The 22405-nt window shown below is 43.6% G+C and overlaps 1 protein-coding gene across 3 annotated transcripts in view; it reads right to left on the bottom strand.

Annotated features, from left to right (window-relative positions):
• smarcc1a (SWI/SNF related, matrix associated, actin dependent regulator of chromatin, subfamily c, member 1a) overlaps positions 1-22405 on the bottom strand; it is a 196300-nt gene that overhangs the window by 107319 nt on the left and 66576 nt on the right. For all 3 annotated transcript variants that reach the window (XM_067979058.1, XM_067979073.1, XM_067979066.1), the window contains exons 19-20: positions 21142-21201; positions 16925-17183 (exon numbers count right to left, since the gene is read on the bottom strand). In XM_067979058.1, the coding sequence (XP_067835159.1) occupies positions 16925-17183; positions 21142-21201 (319 nt within the window). The remainder of the gene's footprint in view (positions 1-16924; positions 17184-21141; positions 21202-22405) is intronic.

The raw sequence follows: 22405 nt of genomic DNA, 5'->3' as shown, positions 1-22405 counted from the left end.
TTGAGGTTGTGCATATGATATACATGTATACATGTATATATATATATATATATATATATATATACATACATGCAGATGAACATGCTGGTCACTGCTTCCCATGAATACGAAGCTGTTTCAGCATTTCAACATGTTACATTCACATTTGTAATTGTCGACTTTTAGACACAATCAACCTCAATGTCCAGGAGATCAATGACTTGTGCAAAGGTTAAAGCAACATTCCTACAGCTTTCAACAATGTTACAGCATTCGGTTCTCATTGGGAACCTAGTCTGTACAGACTTTAAACTTCAATGAGGCTCATACTTAAACCAGATCAAGCGACTTCTGCAGTTGGATTTTGTATCTTCATACAGTCTTCAATGTCCACTTGAAATGTTGTTCCTCAAAAAAAAAATGGAGCTTGGTCAGGCATGATCTGCGCCCCTTCTGAAGCAATTCTGGCTTCAACTTTCTGCGTTATTTTCAGAGGTACTTAAGCTTTCAAGCTCAATGATGGGAGGAACAGTAACTAGTGCAGATGGGAGAAAGAAGTTGCAAGAGGTCATAGACAGATTAAAGGAGTGGGCAAAACTATGGCAAATGGAGTTCAATATGGGCAACTGTGAGATCATCACTTTGGACCTCAATGATAAATCGGAATATTTTCGAAAGAGTGAGAAACTAGGAACTGTATAGGAAGAGATTTGGGAGCCCAAGTTCACTAACCATTAAAAGCTAGTAGACAGGTAAAAAAAAAAGGCTAAATGGAGTGTTGACCTTCATCTTAAGGGGGCTGGAATACAAAGTTATGCTTCAGTTGTCTGGAGCCTTGGTCAGATCCCACCTGGAGGACTTAGTTCAGTTCTGGGCACCAAATCTCAGGAAAAATATATTGGCCTTGGAGGAGGTGCAGCACAGATTCACCAGAATCATAGGATTGAAGTGTTAAATTATGAGGACAGGTTGCATAAACTTAGCTTATATTGCCTTGAGTATAGAAAATTGAGGGGTGATCCAATCAAGGTGTTTGGAATGTTAAAAAAATTTCATAGGATAGATATGAAAAACTATTTCCTCTGATTGGAGAATCCTGAACATGGCACAATCTTCAAATTAGAGCTCGGCTTTTCAGGAGCGAAATCAAAAAGCAATTTTTCACAAAAAGGATAGCACAAGTCTAGAATTCTCCTTATGAAGGCTGTGGATGCTGGGACAACCAGAGCTTCAAGTCTAAGAGATAGATTGTTGTTAGATAAGGATGTCAAGGGATAAGGAACAAAGGTGGATAAATGGGGTTGAGGTCCAATTCACCAATGATCTAATTGAATGGCAGATTCGAGGGGTTGAATAGCCTACTCTTGTGCCTATGTAAATACCAGCGAAGTTTCAATCATTTTTCTCAGTAAAACTATCCTTTGTATGCAATACGTTCCATTGCAGTCACTGGAGAGAATAGTGCCAGAGCAAGAGTACAAAAATTTGCTTTCATATAGCACCCTTTACAAAGAAAAACATCTCAAAGCACTTCTTAAGGTATAGAGTACATTACTGAGCAGGAAATAAATAAAAAGGTTAATGGGGAGGATACACAAGTGTGGTCAGAGAGAAAAGTTCTTAAGACTTTGGAATTCTCTCCTTGAACAACTTTGCCTTGCTACCTCTTCTTCAAAGACCTGGAGCAGTGACAAAGGTCTTGTTCTGATTACAGAATGGACGACAACCTGAGGGTATGGGCTGGGACATGCAGGTGAAGATCATTCAGAAGAATACAAGCAATCTGCAACTCTCCCATTGATATGCCCATTTCAATTTCTGCAAGTCTCTGAAATCCCAGCAATCATGAGGGTTAAATTCATGAGTTGCCTGTCCTCTTCACTGCTCGCTCCAGTTGCAAGCACAGGCCATCACAGTGTACAGATATCACCCTTTGACATTTAGCACGGCATGAAATTTCAACAGAAAGGGAAGGCAGACAAAAAAAAGTCAAGAGTATTATTTCCTTCTTTCAATTTGATTGTTACAGCCAAGTCAAGCTTCTCAATTATCGGTCATAATTGTGTGTGGCGTAGCAAAGGTGCACAGCTCTTTTTTTTTATTCGTTCATGGGATGTGGGCGCTGCTGGCGAGGCCGGCATTTATTGCCCATCCCTAATTGCACTGGAGAAGTTGGTGGTGAGCCGTCTTCTTGAACCGCTGCAGTCCGTGTGGTGACAGTTCTCCCACAGTGCTGTTAGGAAGGGAGTTGCAGGATTTTGACCCAGCGACGATGAAGAAACAGCGATATATTTCCAAGTCGGGATGGTGTGTGACTTTGAGGGGAACGTGCAGGTGGTGTTGTTACCATGTGCCTGCTGCTCTTGTCCTTCTAGGTGGTAGAGGTCGCTCATTAAACAGTCAAGCTCCAACAAGGACTGTTATTCTGTTATCTCATTAGTATTTAAGAGACCCATCAACAAAACTTGATCACGCTGGCCCATTAAATGCACGTATTTGCCCTCGTGATGAAGTAATGAAGGCAGCCATGTTCCCCATTCCAACTCTCCCACAGGTGTCAATAAAAATTCATGGATAATTTTCATCCACCCTCTGATGTGCCTCCCCCTGGGATCTGGCCCCTTCTACCAGGTGCTTGAGAATCTTGTGCTTTGTTTAACACACCACACAAATTCTAATCAGCTGCCGTCCTTCACGATTGTGGACTTTATCCTGACTTCAGCAGAATGAAAAGAGAAGAGGAAAACAATTGCACAGCATTGTTCATACAACCTAGGAGTGGTTGATAGTGAGCAAGGAATGGATAAAGAGTGACTTTTGAAGGAGACATGGATAGAGAAGGATAGCAAGAAACACCGGCTTTGGGAGAGACTGAGTGCAGGGGCAAGTTTATTGCAAGAGGGCTGGAGTACAAGAGTAAGGAAGTCTTACTACAATTGTACAGGGCTTGAGTGAGACCTCACCTGGAGTACGGCGACAGTTTTGGTCTCCTTTTCGAAGGAAGTAAACACTTGCCTAAGAGAGGGTTGCAACGAAAGTTCACTAGATTAATTCCTGGGATGCGAGGGTTGTCCGACAAGGAGAGGTTGAGTTGATGGGCCTGTACTCTCTGGAATTTAGGAGAGGTGATCTCATTGAAACACGTAAGATTATGAGAGGGCTTGATAGGGTGGATTCTGAGAGGTTGTTTCCCCTGGCTGGACAGCCTAGAACCAGAGGGAACAGTCACAGGGGTCGGCCATTTAAGACTGAGATGAGAAGGAATTTCTTCACTCAGAGGGTTGTGAATCTTTGGAATTCTCTACCCCAAAGGGCTGTGGATATTCAGTCGTTCAGTGTATCGAAGGCTGAGATAGATAGATTTTTGGACTCCAGGGGAATCAAGGGATATGGGATCGGGCAGGAAAGTGGAATTAAGGCTGAAGATCAGCTACGATCTGATTGAATGGCGGAGCAGGCTGGAGCGGCCGTATGGCCTACTCCTACGTCTTATGTTCTTAAGTTGATTGAAGGGATTAGGGAAATGGAAAGTGGACCCTGCAGAAGACCAGTGCTGTAAGACCAACGGGTGGGAGCTAGGTCAGAAGGCAAGAAAAGATTGGAGAGTTAGGATGGAGCATGGCCACAGAGGGATATGAAGGGGCAAAAAATGTCAATAATGGTAGGTGGCTGCACATTTTCCTCTTTCATGATGGCGGATACATGGAGTAAACTGCAGGCAATATTTTACTCTCCAACAGGCAAGTATGTACATATGTTCCAATGGACATTAAAACACTTCAATGGGAGGGTCAGTCGGGTTGGTTTTCTGGAAGGATGAGATCAAATGAGCCAAAGGACCTTCATCATCCCAAATGATCTTGATATAAGAAGCTAAAGTGTTAGCAATTAACAGACACAACAGGTTTACCTACCTAATTGTTCCAGATCATAGAATGAACTGTAGCGACCTGCATGGCCCTTGTGCGTGAAGAAAGAACTTCAATTTATATAGTGCATTTTATAACATCAAGATGTCCCAAGGTGCTTCACAGCCAATAAAGTACTTTTGAAATTTAGTCACTGTTGTAATGTAGGAAAACGTGGCAGCCAATTTGTGCAGCGCATGGTTCCACAAATAGCAGTGAGATCATGACCAGATAATCTGTTTTTAGTGTTGTTGGTTGAGGGCCAAGACACCAAGAGAACTCCCCTGCTCTTAGAATAGTGCAAGGGGACCCTTTACGTCCACCTGAGGGGGAAGATGGGACCTTGAATTAAAGTCTGATCCAAAAGACAACACTCCCTCAGTATTACCCTGAAGTGTCGGCTGTGATTATGTGAAGTCCTGGAGTAGTGCTTGAACCCATGATTTTGACTCAGATTCAAGAGTGCGACCACTGGGGCAAGGCCAACACCGAAATTCTTGTTAATTCCTAACGCAAGGCCAGCAAACTATTGATGCATACAAGGTTTTGTCTCAAGATTCCATTCAATTCAGAAATCCCGATATAATGGGCACCTCCGGTTCTTGAAACATCATAGAATCATAGAATCATAAAAGTTACAACATGGAAACAGGCCCTTCGGCCCAACATGTCCATGTCGCCCAGTTTATACCACGAAGCTAGTCCCAATTGCCTGCACTTGGCCCATATCCCTCGATACCCATCTTCCCCATGTAACTGTCCAAATGCTTTTTAAAAGACAAAATTGTACCCGCCTCTACTACTGCCTCTGGCAGCTCGTTCCAGACACTCACCACCCTTTGAGTGAAAAAATTGCCCCTCTGGACCCTTTTGTATCTCTCCCCTCTCACCTTAAATCTATGCCCCCTCATTATAGACTCCCCTACCTTTGGGAAAAGATTTTGACTATCGACCTTATCTATGCCCCTCATTATTTTATAGACTTCTATAAGATCACCCCTTAACCTCCTACTCTACAGGGAATAAAGTCCCAGTCTGTCTAACCTCTCCCTGTAAGTCAAACCATCAAGTCCCGGTAGCATCCTAGTAAATCTTTTCTGCACTCTTTCTAGTTTAATAATATCCTTTCTATAATAGGGTTACCAGAACTGTACACAGTACTCCAAGTGTGGCCTCACCAATGCCCTGTACAACTTCAACAAGACATCCCAACTCCTGCATTCAATGTTCTGACCAATGAAACCAAGCATGCTGAATGCCTTCTTCACCACCCTATCCACCTGTGACTCCACTTTCAAGGAGCTATGAATCTGTACTCCTAGATCTCTTTGTTCTATAACTCTCCCCAACGCCCTACCATTAACGGAGTAGGTCCTGGCCCGATTCGATCTACCAAAATGCATCACCTCACATTTATCTAAATTAAACTCCATCTGCCATTCATCGGCCCACTGGCCCAATTTATCAAGATCCCGTTGCAATCCTAGATAACCTTCTTCACTGTCCACAATGCCACCAATCTTGGTGTCATCTGCAAACTTACTAACCATGCCTCCTAAATTCTCATCCAAATCATTAATATAAATAACAAATAACAGCGGACCCAGCACCGATCCCTGAGGCACACCGCTGGACACAGGCATCCAGTTTGAAAAACAACCCTCGACAACCACCCTCTGTCTTCTGTCGTCAAGCCAATTTTGTATCCAATTGGCTACCTCACCTTGGATCCCATGAGATTTAACCTTATGTAACAACCTACCATGCGGTACCTTGTCAAATGCTTTGCTGAAGTCCATGTAGACCACGTCTACTGCACAGCCCTCATCTATCTTCTTGGTTACCCCTTCAAAAAACTCAATCAAATTCGTGAGACATGATTTTCCTCTCACAAAACCATGCTGACTGTTCCTAATTAGTCCCTGCCTCTCCAAATGCCTGTAGATTCTGTCCCTCAGAATACCCTCTAACAACTTACCCACTACAGATGTCAGGCTCACCGGTCTGTAGTTCCCAGGCTTTTCCCTGCCGCCCTTCTTAAACAAAGGCACAACATTTGCTACCCTCCAATCTTCAGGCACCTCACCTGTAGCGGTGGATGATTCAAATATCTCTGCTAGGGGACCCGCAATTTCCTCCCTAACCTCCCATAACGTCCTGGGATACATTTCATCAGGTCCCGGAGATTTATCTACCTTGATGCGCGTTAAGACTTCCAGCACCTCCCTCTCTGTAATATGTACACTCCTCAAGACATCACTATTTATTTCCCCAAGTTCCCTAACATCCATGCCTTTCTCAACCGTAAATACCGATGTGAAATATTCATTCAGGATCTCACCCATCTCTTGTGGTTCCGCACATAGAGGCCCTACTCTCTCCCTAGTTACCCTTTTGCCCTTTATGTATTTGTAGAAGCTCTTTGGATTCACCTTTGCCTGATCTGCCAAAGCAATCTCATATCCCCTTTTTGCCCTCCTGATTTCTCTCTTAACTCTACTCCGGCAATCTCTATACTCTTCAAGGGATCCACTTGATCCCAGCTGCCTATGCATGTCATATGCCTCCTTCTTATTTTTGACTAGTGCCTCAATCTCCCGAGTCATCCAAGGTTCCCTACTTCTACCAGCCTTGCCCTTCACTTTATAAGGAATGTGCTTACCCTGAACCCTGGTTAACACACTTTTGAAAGCCTCCCACTTACCAGACGTCCCTTTGCCTGCCAACAGACTCTCCCAATCAACTTCTGAAAGTTCCTGTCTAATACCATCAAAATTGGCCTTTCCCCAATTTAGAATTTTAACTTTTGGGCCAGACCTATCCTTCTCCATAGCTATCTTAAAACTAATGGAATTATGATCACTGGTCCCAAAGTGATCCCTCACTAACACTTCTGTCACCTGCCCTTCCTTATTTCCCAAGAGGAGGTCAAGTTTTGCCCCCTCTCTAGTCGGGCCATCCACATACTGAATGAGAAATTCCTCCTGAATACACTCAACAAATTTCTCTCCATCCAAGCCCCTAATGCTATGGCTGTCCCAGTCAATGTTGGGAAAGTTAAAGTCCCCTACTATTACCACCCTATTTTTCTTGCAGCTGTCTGTAATCTCCTTACATATTTGCTCCTCAATTTCCCGTTGACTATTTGGGGGTCTGTAGTACAATCCTATCAAAGTGATCTCTCCCTTCTTATTTTTCAGTTCTACCCATATGGACTCAGTGGGCGAACCCTCGGATATATCCCCTCTCACTACTGCCGTGATGTTCTCCCTAATCAAGAACGCAACTCCCCCTCCTCTCTTACCTCCTGCTCTATCTTTCCTATAGCATCTGTACCCTGGAACATTGAGCTGCCAGTCCTGCCCCTCCCTTAGCCATGTTTCAGTAATAGCTATAACATCCCAGTCCCATGTACCCATCCATGCCCTGAGTTCATCTGCCTTGCCCATCAGACTTCTTGCATTGAAATAAATGCAGTTTAATCTAGACTTCCCTTGGTCTTTGCCCTGCTTTCTCAGACCATCTGTCCGGTCATGTTCTGTACACTCTCCCTTACTGCCTTTTGTTTCTGTCACCACTTTATTTCCCACTGACTTCCTGCATCGGTTCCCATCCCCCTGCCACATTAGTTTAAATCTGCAGTAAAGCTAAGAGGTTTACACTTAAATGTAATTCCTATACCTGAGAAGTAGTTATACAAGCTGCTTCAAAGCCTCTAAAATTTCACTCCTCAACTGGACAGCCTGTTGATAGAGGGTAACAGATTCGCCAGTTTTCTCTGCCTTGTCATGATTGGGGCTGTTAATGGGTTTCCGATACTGTGTTAGCATGCCAGGAGACCGGTTGTAAACATGACTCTCCCAGTGTTTCTTTTGCAATGTCCTAATAAGTTGGTGCCCCATATTTCTGCCTACTGCAGATTAGTTCCCAGGGCCGACAAGAATTCAGGTTGTGGATGACAAATGTCCAGAGTACTACATCAGTAACCCTGATGGCAAATTACAAACATGAAGATCACTGGTTGGGCCCCATTTGGAGCGTAGCGTAAGGTTTTTGTTCACCGTCCTACCTTTGGAGAAGGTACAGAATAGGGCAGCTGAGCTGATGAGAGACTGGGCATCTGTGTTACAAGGAGAGACCAAGGAAGCAGAGAACATTTACACTAAGGTACGGTAGTGCAGTTGTATTACTGGACTAGTAATCCCGAGGCCTGGACTAATAATCCAGAGAACATGAGATCCACCATGGCAGTTTGAGAATTTGAATTCATTTTTTTTTTAAAAACTGGGAAAAGTGATGAAGGAGCTGTCGGATTGTCATAAAAATCCAACTGGTTCACTAATGTCCTTCAGGGAAGGAAACGTGCCGTCCTTACCTGGTATGGCCTATATGCGACTCCAGTCCCACACCAACGTGGTTGACTCTGAACTGCACTCTGGAGTGACCCAGCAAGACACTCAAGTTGTATCAATGCGGGCAACAAGAAATGGGCAATAAATGCTGGCCTTACTCGCGACATCCACATTCAGAGAAAGAATTTTTTTTTAAACTGGAGAAGGTGGCTCAAGGAAGATTTTCTAGGTCTTCAAGATTTCATGGTGTACAGATAAACTAGACCATAAATTAAGTGGTTGATTATCACAGACCAAGCAACCAATGAGCATGGACTCAAACCCATTGGAGGGAAGGTGGACAGACAGTTTAGATTTAGTTACTTTGCAGAGAATGGTGACGTGTGGAATATTGTGGTCACGGAAACCAGAAGTGGTTAGTGAAGCAAATTCACTTGGGAGCTGCATAGTTTTCTTTTGAGGGGGAGACGCCCAACAACGCGGGAGACGGGGAACATGTGAGGGTTCGACGGGGAATGTGTGGGGAAACATATGACAGGAAAACAGAGGATTGGAGAGGAAAAATGGAAACATGAGGGCAAAAGAACAAGGAATTTAAGGGGAAAATGGGGAAGGTGAGGGCAAAATAGGAAATGTGTGGGACAAACAGGAGTATGATGGGAAACAGTCAATGTGAAGGGAAAATAGGGCACTCAAGGGAAAAAACTGAATGTGAGGGCAAAACTGGGAATTTGAGGGGGAACTGTTAAGGAAAAAACTGGAATGCGAGGGGAAAAGAGGGAATGTGAGGGAGAAAACTGTGAAAGTGAGAGAAAAACAGAATGTTAAGGGTAAACTGGAAATATTATGGGAACACAGACAATCTGATGAAAATAGCCGGAACAGGCTCGACGGGCCAAATGGCCTCTTTCTATGCTGTAATGGTTCGATAATAGAATCCAAGAAGTTTACAGGGCAGGAGACCATTCAACCTATTGTGCCCGGCCACACGAAGAACATAAGAAATAGGTGCAGGAGTAGGCCATATGGCCCATCAAGCCTGCTCCGCTGTTCAATAAGATCATGGCTCATCTTTGACCGAAACTCCACTTTCCTGCCCAATCCTCTAATTCCACTGCCCTACTCTGTCTTCCTTGCCGAAGAGAGGGGAAAGGAGAAACAGGTGGAAACCTGAACCTGATCATATATTGTGACATCGCACCACCCAAACAGGTGAAAGCATTGCCCAGTATTAAACCGGGAGAAGGGTAAGCAGGAGGGCAAGAGTGATGAACAGATGAGGTTCAATTGTGTGAAGCACCACGATCATGCCAGTTACCCACACTACTAGTGCTCTACAATCATCTTCATTCTCCCCCCAAGACAAGGAATCTTTGTTGCAGCATTGTTCTTGATGTGCCAACACTCCAATATCTCAAATCTAGTAGCCATTCTTCATCCATGACACGAAGGCTATTTGGTTATGGAGGGTATCACAGTCTGATCCTTCACAGTTTTTACCAACGAGAACATCGATATGGTGCCACCATTCGGGAAAGTGACCTTTATTGCACACAGTGATTTGTTGCCAAGTACCACAGATTTTCATGAAAAGTTCTGGAGGCAGTGTATTCCATGTCTTGACTTGCCCCTGGACAAAAAGAGAGGTCTGAAATTCCTTGTTCAATGGCCCTGTTCACCAATTACAAGTAGAACCTCAAATTTATGACTGATGGCACTGGTTTAAAAAACAAACCCATTTTACATTTCAGGGAAATGAGAGATAAATCACTTGTGATTAAATAGTGTGGATATGTCAACAGCTCACTTCAGGAGGGAATCACTGATCACCAACAGAGTGGTGATTCACATTCTGATATCGTTAGCCTATCAGAGAGGGAGTTACAAAGATATAATCCAGTGTCAGCCGTGGCTCAGTGGCATGACTCTCACCTGAAACAGAAGGTCGTGGATTGAAGTCCCACTCAGGAGGCCTGAGTACGTAATCTAGGCTGACATTTCAGTGTAGTACTGAGGGAGTGCGGCACTGTCGGAGGTGCCGTCTTTCGGATGATACGTTAAACCGAGGTCTCGTCAACCCTCAGCTGGATGTAAAAAATCCCATGACACTATTTGAAGAGAAGGAGTTCTCCAGACGTCTTGGCCAACATTTCTCCCTCAACCAACATCATAAAAGTACATTATCTGACCATGTATCTCACTGCTTTCGAGGGACCTTGCTGTACACAAATTGACTGCCATGTTTTCCCTACATTACAACAGTGACTACACGTCAAAAGTACTTCATTGGCTGTGAAGTGTTTTTGGATGTCCTGAGGTTATGAAAGGTGCCATATAAATGCAAGTTGTTTTTCTTTCTTTCCAATCCAAAATAATTCACAGCAATACCAGAAAGCACAAAGACAAACACCAGAGCCCTCGTATTAAAAGTGGCCTGCCAATGTAACAAAGCTGAAATTCATCCACAACCTCATTATCCTCCAAAAGAAAACAAGACTGTGGTTTGAACTGTGGTTTCGAAAAATGACAAGAACCGAAGATGCAAGCCCAGAACCAATCACCCAAGATCATTCCTCACAGACTCTGTACGATCTGCCCAATCACTTAATCTCCCAAAAAAAAGTTTTGCACTGAAAGGGCAACCAAGTAAAATGCCAGAACACTGATTTAACGGTACACTGGTAAATTGAACGCTGAGAGGAAGAGGAGAACAAGCTGGACCATATGAGTACCATAAGTAACACAAGATATTTCATCCAACAGAGTTTTATGAGCTTTACACTCCATCCCAGCTGGAATATCGTCAGTAAGCACAAACTATGAAAGATTTGTTAAACGCAGGATGAAGGCCTGATGGAAGGCTGTAGAATCCTGGGCAGCTGAAAAGAACATAGTAACAGGAGTCGGCCATTCAGCCCCTCGTGCCTGCTCTGCCATTTGATAAGATCATGGTTGATCTGTGATCGAACTCCATATACCTGCCTTTGGCTCACATCCCTTAATACCTTTGGTTGGCAAAAAGCTATCTATCTCAGATTTAAAATTTGCAATTGAGCTAGTATCAATTGCCGTTTGCGGAAGAGAGTTCCAAACTTCTACCACCCTTTGTGTGTAGAAATATTTTCTAATCTCGCTCCTGAAACATCTGGCTCTAATTTTTTAAGACTGTGCCCCCTACTCCAAGAATCCCCAACCAGCAGAAATAGTTTCTCTCTATCCACCCCATCTGTTCCCCTTAATACCTTATAAACTTCGATCAGATCACCCCTTAACCTTCGAAGCTCTCGAGAATACAACCCCAATTGGTGTAATCTCTCCTCGTAACTTAACCCTGGAAGTCCGGGTATCATTCTAGTAAACCTACGCTGCACTCCCTCCAAGGCCAATATGTCATTCCGAAGGTGCGGTGCCCAGAACTGCTCTCAGTACTCCAGGTGCGGTCTAACCAGGGTTTTGTATAGCTGCAGCATAACTTCTGCCCCCTTGTACTCTAATCCTCCAGATATAAAGGCCAGCATTCCATTAGCCTTATTGATTATTTTCTGCACCTGTTCATGACACTTCAAAGATCTATGTACCTGAACCCCTAAGTCCCTTGGGACATCCACTGTTACCATTTAGAAAGTACCCTGTTCTATTCTTTTTTGATCCAAAGTGGATGACCTCACATTTGTCGACATCGAATTCCATTTGCCACAATTTTGCCCCTTCTCAAGGGCAATTAGGGATGGGCAAAAAATGCCGGCCTCGCCAGCGACGCCCACATCCCATGAACGAATTAAAAAAAAATTCACCTAATCTATCAATATCCCTTTGTGATTTTGTGTTTTCATCTACACTGCTTACAATACCACCAATCTTTGTGTCATCAGCAAACTTAGATATGAGACTTTCTATGCCTTCATCTAAGTCATTAATAAATATTGTGAATAATTGAGGCCCCAAGACAGATCCCTGCGGGACTCCACAAGTCACATCCTGCCAACGTGAGTACCTTCCCATTATCCCTACTCTCTGTCGCCTTTCGCTCAGCCAACTTCCAAACTAAGTCCGTACTTTTCCCTCGATTCCATGGGCTTCTATCTTAGCTAACAGTCTCTTATGTGGGACCTTATCAAATGCCTTCTGGAAGTCCATATAAATAACATCCATTGACATTCCCCTGTCCACTACTTTAGTCACCTCTTCAAAAAATTCAATCAGGTTTGTCAGGCATGACCTACCTTTCACAAATCCATGCTGGCTCTCTGATTAACTGAAAATTCGAGGTGTTCAGTCACCCTATCCAAGAAAAATAGGGTGGTAATAGTAGGGGACTTTAACTTTCCCAACATTGACTGGGACAGCCATAGCATTAGGGGCTTGGATGGAGAGAAATTTGTGGAGTGTATTCAGGAGGAATTTCTCATTCAGTATGTGGATGGCCCGACTAGAGAGGGGGCAAAACTTGACCTCCTCTTGGGAAATAAGGAAGGGCAGGTGACAGAAGTGTTAGTGAGGGATCACTTTGGGACAAGTGATCATAATTCCATTAGTTTTAAGATAGCTATGGAGAAGGATAGGTCTGGCCCAAAAGTTAAAATTCTAAATTGGGGAAAGGCCAATTTTGATGGTATTAGACAGGAACTTTCAGAAGTTGATTGGGAGAGTCTGTTGGCAAGCAAAGGGACGTCTGGTAAGTGGGAGGCTTTCAAAAGTGTGTTAACCAGGGTTCAGGGTAAGCACATTCCTTATAAAGTGAAGGGCAAGGCTGGTAGAAGTAGGGAACCTTGGATGACTCGGGAGATTGAGGCACTAGTCAAAAAGAAGAAGGAGGCATATGACATGCATAGGCAGCTGGGATCAAGTGGATCCCTTGAAGAGTATAGAGATTGCCGGAGTAGAGTTAAGAGAGAAATCAGGAGGGCAAAAAGGGGACATGAGATTGCTTTGGCAGATCAGGCAAAGGTGAATCCAAAGAGCTTCTACAAATACATAAAGGGCAAAAGAGTAACTAGGGAGAGAGTAGGGCCTCTTAAGGATCAACAAGGTCATCTATGTGCGGAACCACAAGAAATGGGTGAGATCCTGAATGAATATTTCACATCGGTATTTACGGTTGAGAAAGGCATGGATGTTAGGGAACTTGGGGAAATAAATAGTGATGTCTTGAGGAGTGTACATATTACAGAGAGGGAGGTGCTGGAAGTCTTAACGCGCATCAAGGTAGATAAATCTCCGGGACCTGATGAAATGTATCCCAGGACGTTATGGGAGGTTAGGGAGGAAATTGCGGGTCCCCTAGCAGAGATATTTGAATCATCCACCGCTACAGGTGAGGTGCCTGAAGATTGGAGGGTAGCAAATGTTGTGCCTTTGTTTAAGAAGGGCGGCAGGGAAAAGCCTGGGAACTACAGACCAGTGAGCCTGACATCTGTAGTGGGTAAGTTGTTAGAGGGTATTCTGAGGGACAGGATCTACAGGCATTTGGAGAGGCAGGGACTAATTAGGAACAGTCAGCATGGTTTTGAGAGGGGAAAATCATGTCTCACGAATTTGATTGAGTTTTTTGAAGGGGTAACCAAGAAGATAGATGAGGGCTGTGCAGTAGACGTGGTCTACATGGACTTCAGCAAAGCATTTGACAAGGTACCGCATGGTAGGTTGTTACATAAGGTTAAATCTCATGGGATCCAAGGTGAGGTAGCCAATTGGATACAAAATTGGCTTGACGACAGAAGACAGAGGGTGGTTGTAGAGGGTTGTTTTTCAAACTGGATGCCTGTGTCCAGCGGTGTGCCTCAGGGATCGGTGCTGGGTCCGCTGTTATTTGTTATTTATATTAATGATTTGGATGAGAATTTAGGAGGCATGGTTAGTAAGTTTGCAGATGACACCAAGATTGGTGGCATTGTGGACAGTGAAGAAGGTTATCTAGGATTGCAACGGGATCTTGATCAATTGGGCCAGTGGGCCGATGAATGGCAGATGGAGTTTAATTTAGATAAATGTGAGGTGATGCATTTTGGTAGATCGAATCGGGCCAGGACCTACTCCGTTAATGGTAGGGCGTTGGGGAGAGTTATAGAACAAAGAGATCTAGGAGTACAGATTCATAGCTCCTTGAAAGTGGAGTCACAGGTGGATAGGGTGGTGAAGAAGGCATTCGGCATGCTTGGTTTCATTGGTCAGAACATTGAATGCAGGAGTTGGGATGTCTTGTTGAAGTTGTACAGGGCATTGGTGAGGCCACACTTGGAGTACTGTGTACAGTTCTGGTCACCCTACTATAGAAAGGATATTATTAAACTAGAAAGAGTGCAGAAAAGATTTACTCAGATGCTACCGGGACTTGATGGTTTGACTTACAGGGAGAGGTTAGACAGACTGGGACTTTTTTCCCTGGAGAGTAGGAGGTTTAGGGGTGATCTTATAGAAGTCTATAAAATAATGAGGGGCATAGATAAGGTAGATAGTCAAAATCTTTTCCCAAAGGTAGGGGAGTCTATAATGAGGGGGCATAGATTTAAGGTGAGAGGGGAGAGATACAAAAGGGTCCAGAGGGGCAATTTTTTCACTCAAAGGGTGGTGAGTGTCTGGAACGAGCTGCCAGAGGCAGTAGCAGAGGCGGGTACAATTTTGTCTTTTAAAAAGCATTTGGACAGTTACATGGGTAAGATGGGTATAGAGGGATATGGGCCAAGTGCAGGCAATTGGGACTAGCTTAGTGGTATAAACTGGGCGACATGGACATGTTGGGCCGAAGGGCCTGTTTCCATGTTGTAACTTCTATGATTCTATAGACTCCAGTATTTTCCCCACAACAGATGTTAGGCTAACTGGTCTATAATTCCCTGGTTTCCCCCTCTCTCCTGTCTTAAAAAGCGGAGTAACATGTGCAATTTTCCAATCTAGAGGGACAGTTCCTGAATCTAGAGAACTTTGAAAGATTATAGTTCGGGCATCCGCAATGTGCTCACCACTTCCTTTAAAATCCTGGGATGGAAACCATCTGGTCCTGGGGATTTGTCACTCTTTAGTGCTATTATTTTCTTCATTACTGTTGCTTTACCTATGTTAATTTTATCGAGTCCCTGTCCCCGATTCAATATTAGTTTTCTTGGGATTTCCGGCATGCTATCCTCTTTTTCTGCTGTAAATACTGACACAAAGTAATTGTTCAACATGTCCGCCATTTCCCCATTGTCAATGACAATATCCCCACTTTCAGTTTTTAAGGGGCCAACACTGCTCCTGACCACCCTCTTTTTCCTAATGTAACTATAAAAGTTCTTCGTATTGGTTTTGATATCCATGGCAAGTTTCTTTTCATACTCTTTGTAGCTTTTTTTTATTCGTTCATGGGATGTGGGCGTCGCTGGCGAGGCCGGCATTTGTTGCCCATCCCCAACTGCCCTTGAGAAGGTGGTGGTGAGCCGCCTTCTTGAACCGCTGCAGTCTGTGTGGTGACGGTTCTCCCACAGTGCTGTTCGGAAGGGAGTTCCAGGATTTTGACCCAGCGACGATGAAGGAACGGCTGTTTTGTGATCCTTAGTTGATCTTTGTATCTTTCCCATTCGCCAGGATCTGTGCCATTTTTTGCCTTTTTGTATGTCCTTTCCTTATGTCTTATACTGTCCCTTACCTCTTTAGTTGTCCATGGCTGTTTTTTTTGGCAAGTAGAGTTCTTGCCCCTCAGGGGTATAAACCGGTTCTGTATCACGTTAAATGTTTCTTTAAACATTTCCCACTGATCATCAGTCATTTTACCCATTAACAGATTTGCCCAGTTTACTGTGGACAGTCTCTGTCTCATCCCATTGAAGTCGGCCTTACCCAAGTCTAGAATCTTCGCAGCTGACTCACTTTGTTCCCTTTCAAACACTACATTGAACTCGATCATGTTATGATCACTATTGGATAGATGTTCACGCACAGTTAAGCCGTTAACTAAATCTGGTTCATTACTCATTACTAAATCTAGTATGGCTTGCCCCCTTGTTGCCTCTAGGACATACTGCTGTAGAAAACTATCCCGGACACACTCAAGAAATTCACTACCTTTCTGACAGATTGAGAAAAGCAGACTAGCAACTATGTGAAGGTTAAAGTCCCCCATTAAGACCACTATGCCTTTCTTACACGCTTGTCTAATCTCTGCATTTATACAATCTAGCACTTCAGAGCTGCTGCCAGGGGTCCTACATACATCTCCCACTATAATCTTAGATCCTTTCCTATTTCGCAATTCAACCCATAAGGTCTCTGTTGGCTGCTTACCTCTCGTTATATCCTCCTTTATCATTGAAGTGAGGTGAATTAGAGGAATCAAGGAGGAGATCGCAAATGGTGTAAGAAAGGGAAGTTGGAGGTAAACCATGACAAGATGGGAGCACAGATTCAAACTGGCAAAAAGTAAATTTAGAACTGATCATGAAGTTGTACTTTTCACAGTGATTAACATGGAATGAACTTCCAGGGTAGAGCAGTGGAAACAAAAATCTGAACTATTCAAGAAACAGCTGGCTATGATGGTTTGGAGACTGATTTTGTTCGCTGAATCAGCTAAAAAAAAAAGCTAAATGGCCTCCCTCGTCTCTAATTTACTTTCAGTTTCAATTTCTTATGAAGTCTCCTTTTAAGACAAGGCTTACTCGTGTTAAGCGATAACACAGATCGCAGGGACAATGTCGACACATTTCTTACCCAAAGCAGCCTTGGCAGCAGCTGCAGCCACTCGGGGATCCACAACAGAGGCCAGGAATGCCACAGTGCTCATGACAGGATTCCCAGACTGGCTGAAAGGAACAGGCTGGAAAGCCAGAGGGCCGAGGGAGGAGTCAGTGTCTTCCAGATAAGGGTCTTCGATGGGCAGTCGCAGGAAGTTCAGTATGCATTCATCCTGAGTGCGGCTGCCAACGTGCTCGGATACTTTATTCCAGTCATCTTTGTACATTTCTAGAGCCTACAAACGAAAATATCAAACTTAGTTTTTGTTTCAATAAACCAGTAGCTTTTACAAATTATATTTACAGCCAATTAATTAAGTAATATAGGAAAGCTCAGGTCATGAAAAGACTCTGCAGTCCATCTGGCCAATCTCAAAAACCAAACACTCTCCATCACTTACTCCCTCAAATATCTATCCAATTCCGGCTTCAATTTATCTACACTAGTTTCTGCTTGGACAGTCTTCTACATGTATAAAATAGTTAAATGTGAAGTGTTTGCACATCTTCCCTCTTTTCGAAGCTTGAGCTAACTTATGGCACTCAAACAACTATTTACAGAACTGGAAAAGCCCACTACGGTTCATTTCTTGGGTCCCAAAGATTACAAGTCCCATGTAAGATGAAATTTTTGCCCACTGGACTACTTGCTCGTTGAGTAACTTCTCTTCCTCTCTTCTCCACATCACCCCCACCCCAAGAGTGCACATTACCTAATAAAAAAAAAATCACTGCTCTCAACGCATCCATTGGGAAGTGAATGAGCATGCTAACTCATGGCATTTTCCTCTCCCTTCACACAGATGTAGGGTCTTTCTTGGGTTCAGATGTTTAGTTATTAAGGTACTGGACAATCAACTCAGTTCAAATCTCACCATGACAAGTTGTGTAACTAAATTCAATAAAACTGGTAATTTGTGAGTGGAGGCAGAAAACGACCATGAAAACTATGAATTGTCATCAAGTCCCAATTGGTTCACTGATGACCTCCAAGGAAGGGAACCTGTCACCCATCCCTGGTGCGGCCCACATGGCTCTCGTCACACATTTAACATCCTCTGAAATGGCCTGGCAAGCCACTCAGTTGTGAACACCATTTTGAGAGCAGCATTAGCACAAGGACTGCAGAATTTCAAGGAGGCCCACTACTGCCTCTGGAAAAGTAGGAATGGTAATAAATGAGACCTTGCCAGCATCATCCACATCTACAGAATAAAAACCAAATAAAATTCCTTTTTTCAGTCATTTCATTGAGGGGGAAATGACAACTTAGGAACGGACTTGTGCATCCCACCATCCTCTGGCGGAGAGAACGGCACAAATGCACTGTCACCACCACTTCTACCGGTGAAATTTTACTGAACTGTTCACGTATATATGCACACCTTGCAGCATGAAGTCACACAGATAAGAATGGCCCAAGAGAGACAGTGTCAGCGCCTGTACAACTGTGCAGGGTGTCTCAGCCAAACAAGAGACAATCAGCAGACATCCACAAACCTGCACCTGCAACAGGGTTTGCTGGGCAGCAATCAGGAGTGGGAACTCTGGCCAATTTTCACCTTCTACAACCCAGAAACTGACCCATGTTCACAAATGCTGCCCCAGCGGAGACAAGAGTCAAACCTGCAACCTTCCTGCTCTGTGCAGCTCAGCTATTTCACTCGCTTAACCTGATGAGCCATTGTTCCACTAATCTTCAAAAAGCTTTCCAAACCAATCACTAGGTGCAGTAAAATTAAAAGAATCTGACAGGAGACAAACAGAACATGTCGATACTCATGGTGAAGCTGCAGCATTTAAAAACTCAGTCGTTCATTATGTACTCCATGTTGCCTCAAGAGGATTCTTGCTAATTGAGCAGTTTTCATGCAAACACCTACTCATTAAAATGTTTTTAAAGCTTGGCATTACTACTTATTACATTAATGAGTATGTTGAACATTTATGGTACTTCGCTTCTTAGCTTTTTGATGAGATAACAGAGGGTTGATGAGGGCAATGCAGTTCATGTTGTGTATATGGACTTTCAAAAAGCATTGGATAAAGGGCCACATAATAGGCTTGTCAGCAAATTTGAAGCCCATGGGAAAAAAAGGGGCGGTGGCAGCATGAGTACGAAGTTGGCTAAGTGACAGGAAACAGAGTAGTGCTGAACGGTTGTTTTTCGGACTGGAAGAAGGTATACAGTGGTGTTCCCCAGGGTTCAGTACTGGGACCGCTGCTTTTCTTCATATGTTAATGACTTGGATTTGGTATACAGGGCACAATTTCAAAATTTGAAGATGACACAAAACTTGGAAGTGTAGTAAACAGTGAGGAGGACTGTAACAGACTTCAAGAGGACATAGACAGGCTGGTGGAATGGGCAGACACATGGCAAATGAAATTTAGTGGAGAAGTGCAAAGTGATACATTTTGGCAGCAAGAACGAGAGGCAATATAAACTAAATGGTACATTTCTGAAGAGGGTGCCGCACTTTAAGAAGGTGTGAAGGCCTTAGAGAGGGTGCAGTAAAGATTACCAGAATGGTTCCAGGGATGAGGGACTTCAGTAACGTGGATAGAATGGAGAAGCTGGGGTTGTTCTCCTTCGAGCAGAGAAGGTTCAGAGGAGATTTCATAGAAGTGTTCAAAATCATGAAGGGTTTCGATAAAGTAAATAAATAGAAACTTTAAAGAGAAACTGAAGTAAAAAAAGAGAAACTACCTGCAGCCAGAGCTGTTCATGACAGGCATTGTAAATGCTTGAAGCTCAAATGCAACATGACACCCCACCCCACCAAACCCCTGCTCCAGTTAATTTTTTTTTGGCTGAGGGATGAACCTTAGCTCGGCCATCAGGAGAACACACTGCACCTCTTCCTATCGTGCCATGGGATGGTGAACATCCACCTGAACAGGCAGACAGTATAAGATCTCATCTAATGGTCAATATCTTTAACAATGCAGCATTCTTCAGCCATCTCATGACCGTTTACTGGATGTTGCAGGTGCAAAATGGCTGCCACATTTGTCCACACAACAGCAGCACTCCAACTAAGTTCCTTCTGTGAAGTGTTTGAAAATGTCGCAGAGTATGATAAAAAGCAGTATAAATGCAAGAGTATAAAATGAAGAATTTGTGCAAAACATTGGTTTGGCCAGAATAGTAGAATGTGAAATCTGGGACACCCTGTTATAAAGGAGGCGGCAAGAGAGAGTCCTGGAAAGCGAATATCAGAGACTAACTCGAATGAAACCAGATATGAGCTTATAGTTATGCAGAAAGGGTCAGGCTTTTTCACGGCAACAGAGGGATGGATGTTTATTACGTGATTTCTTCCTTACGACACAAAAAACAGTACAAGTGAGCCAATCACCTCTTTCTACCTGTGCCAGTGTCACACTAGGTCAATCTAGTTCATGCTATCTCCCTGCCACCTTCAATTTCTTTCAAGTATTCACCTAATTGCCGCTTCACTATTGTGACTGACTGGTTTCCAATAGCCACTTCTGGTGAAGCATTCCACTTCAAATAACCCTTTGAATGAAAAAAATCCTCCTCTTTCACCCTCCAGGTACTCCTGTTACAGATTGACCAACTGGTGGAAATAATCTTTTATTACTTACACTTTCATAACTTCGATTCCTCCACCCCTCTCGTGAATGAAGCCTTGGATTTTAAAATCCTAACTTCGCTCTCATCCCTCATACAAGCCTAGCTAACCTATATTGCACCTTTTCCATCCTCTCTAACAGGTGCTGAAGACTGCACACAATACTCCAACTGTGCCCAGTCTACACAGATCCATCAACTCCATGCTTTTGTATTCACACGCACCATTTCTTAATACAGAGGACAATCACAAACTCGTATTCAGGTATGTGTCATTCTTTGTGTTGCCGACTGGAAGCTGGAATGGAAATCACCAAGCTGACATGGTCAGCAGGGCCTGAAAGCATTCTATCATGATTGGTACTGCAACAAGTTTTGTTGTTCCTTCCTCTTTGTGGAGGATTACAAGGAAGCACATACCGTGCTGCAACATATATACGACACCATTAACTACAAATTTACTCAGATTGTCTCTCCATACAACTGTCAAAATAAACCACAAATGATTTTAATGCTGTATTCTGGAAGCGCTCCTTCAGTAACTAAATATTCCAGCTATGTCTCAAGGAGTAAAGTTATAAATGAGAAGCACTCACCTCGAGAAGCAGCAGAGTTTCCTGGTCCGTCCAGTCTCTGGCCGCACTGGCCTTACTTTGCTGCAAGACAGAGGCACATTCAAAGTGAAACAGCACTTCAATGAACACATAGTATTCTATCCTGGTTTTCATTTTATTAATGTGCACTAGTAATGGCATACATAAAATACAACTCAGCATAATGCAATTTGATTTGCAGTCTGAGGTGTTTAAATTTTTTATGGGACACGTGAACGTGCCTATGGTCTGCAATTACATTCACCCATTTCAGAAATCAAACACCAGCAACCCCCAAGCTCTTGCCCAAGGGACAAATTAAAAATTTAAAGCAAAATGTGCAGAGTTTAAAATGGACAGTTAGCTGAGCACCTCTCCCTGACATCACTGAGGAAGGCGACAAGCAGGAGTCTTCAATCAAGTTAAGGGCAATCACTGTGGGAGTTCATCACATGGGATTAGAGTAGACAGGGCTGATGGCCGGCGCGGACACGATGGGCCGAAGGGCCTCTATCCGTGCTGTATGACTCTATGACTCTATTACCCCATCACCGAAAGTTTTCTATTTTTATGGACTAGCTGGGTGTGAGATATGCACAGAAACCCATCAGCCCAATTAAGAGTCTCCACAGAAAGCTGCTAAGAAATCCAAAGAGTTTCTGTTTGGCTGATAAGAGGACACTCTCACTTCCCAGAGACACAGGCCCTATTTATCCAATTCAACATTAGGTGTAGGTTTACAAAGGAAAGGCTTACGGAACCTCAAGTGCTCACAGACGTAGACCTGTAGTTCAGTCAGCCAAAACTGCGTACATCACGATCAAGTTCCAGAAAGCTTACCGCTGCTGGTCCATCTAGGACCTTCCAATCCCCTATGGCACTAAATTGCAGGATTATTTGCAGCCAGTGGGAGTAATCTCAGCCCTCTCAAGTTCTATGAGGAAGCCAGACCAGCTAGTAAATCACTATCAGAGCCCTGGAGTACTGCAGGCCTGCCTGACTGTGGTATCAAATGACAACATTTGCCAGAGGTGACTTGGCTCCAAACATGCATCTCTAGCCAAGTCATCTTAGAGCGACCCACAACCCTAATGGGAGATAGTGATTTGCTGGTCAGAGGCTCAAACAGGTTGCCAGCTTATCTGGAGAACGAAAATCCAAAAAGATCCGGAAATTATTTAAATTGGAAAACATGCTGTCAGAGCTTAAAACCCAAGTGCCAGGCTTGAATCTGTAACCATGGGAAACAAAACACTCCAGGTTGATC

This window comes from Heptranchias perlo, chromosome 3 (assembly GCF_035084215.1).
Source record: "Heptranchias perlo isolate sHepPer1 chromosome 3, sHepPer1.hap1, whole genome shotgun sequence".
Classification (NCBI taxonomy): Eukaryota; Metazoa; Chordata; class Chondrichthyes; order Hexanchiformes; family Hexanchidae; genus Heptranchias; species Heptranchias perlo.
This window is presented reverse-complemented; position numbering and strand designations above follow the sequence as displayed.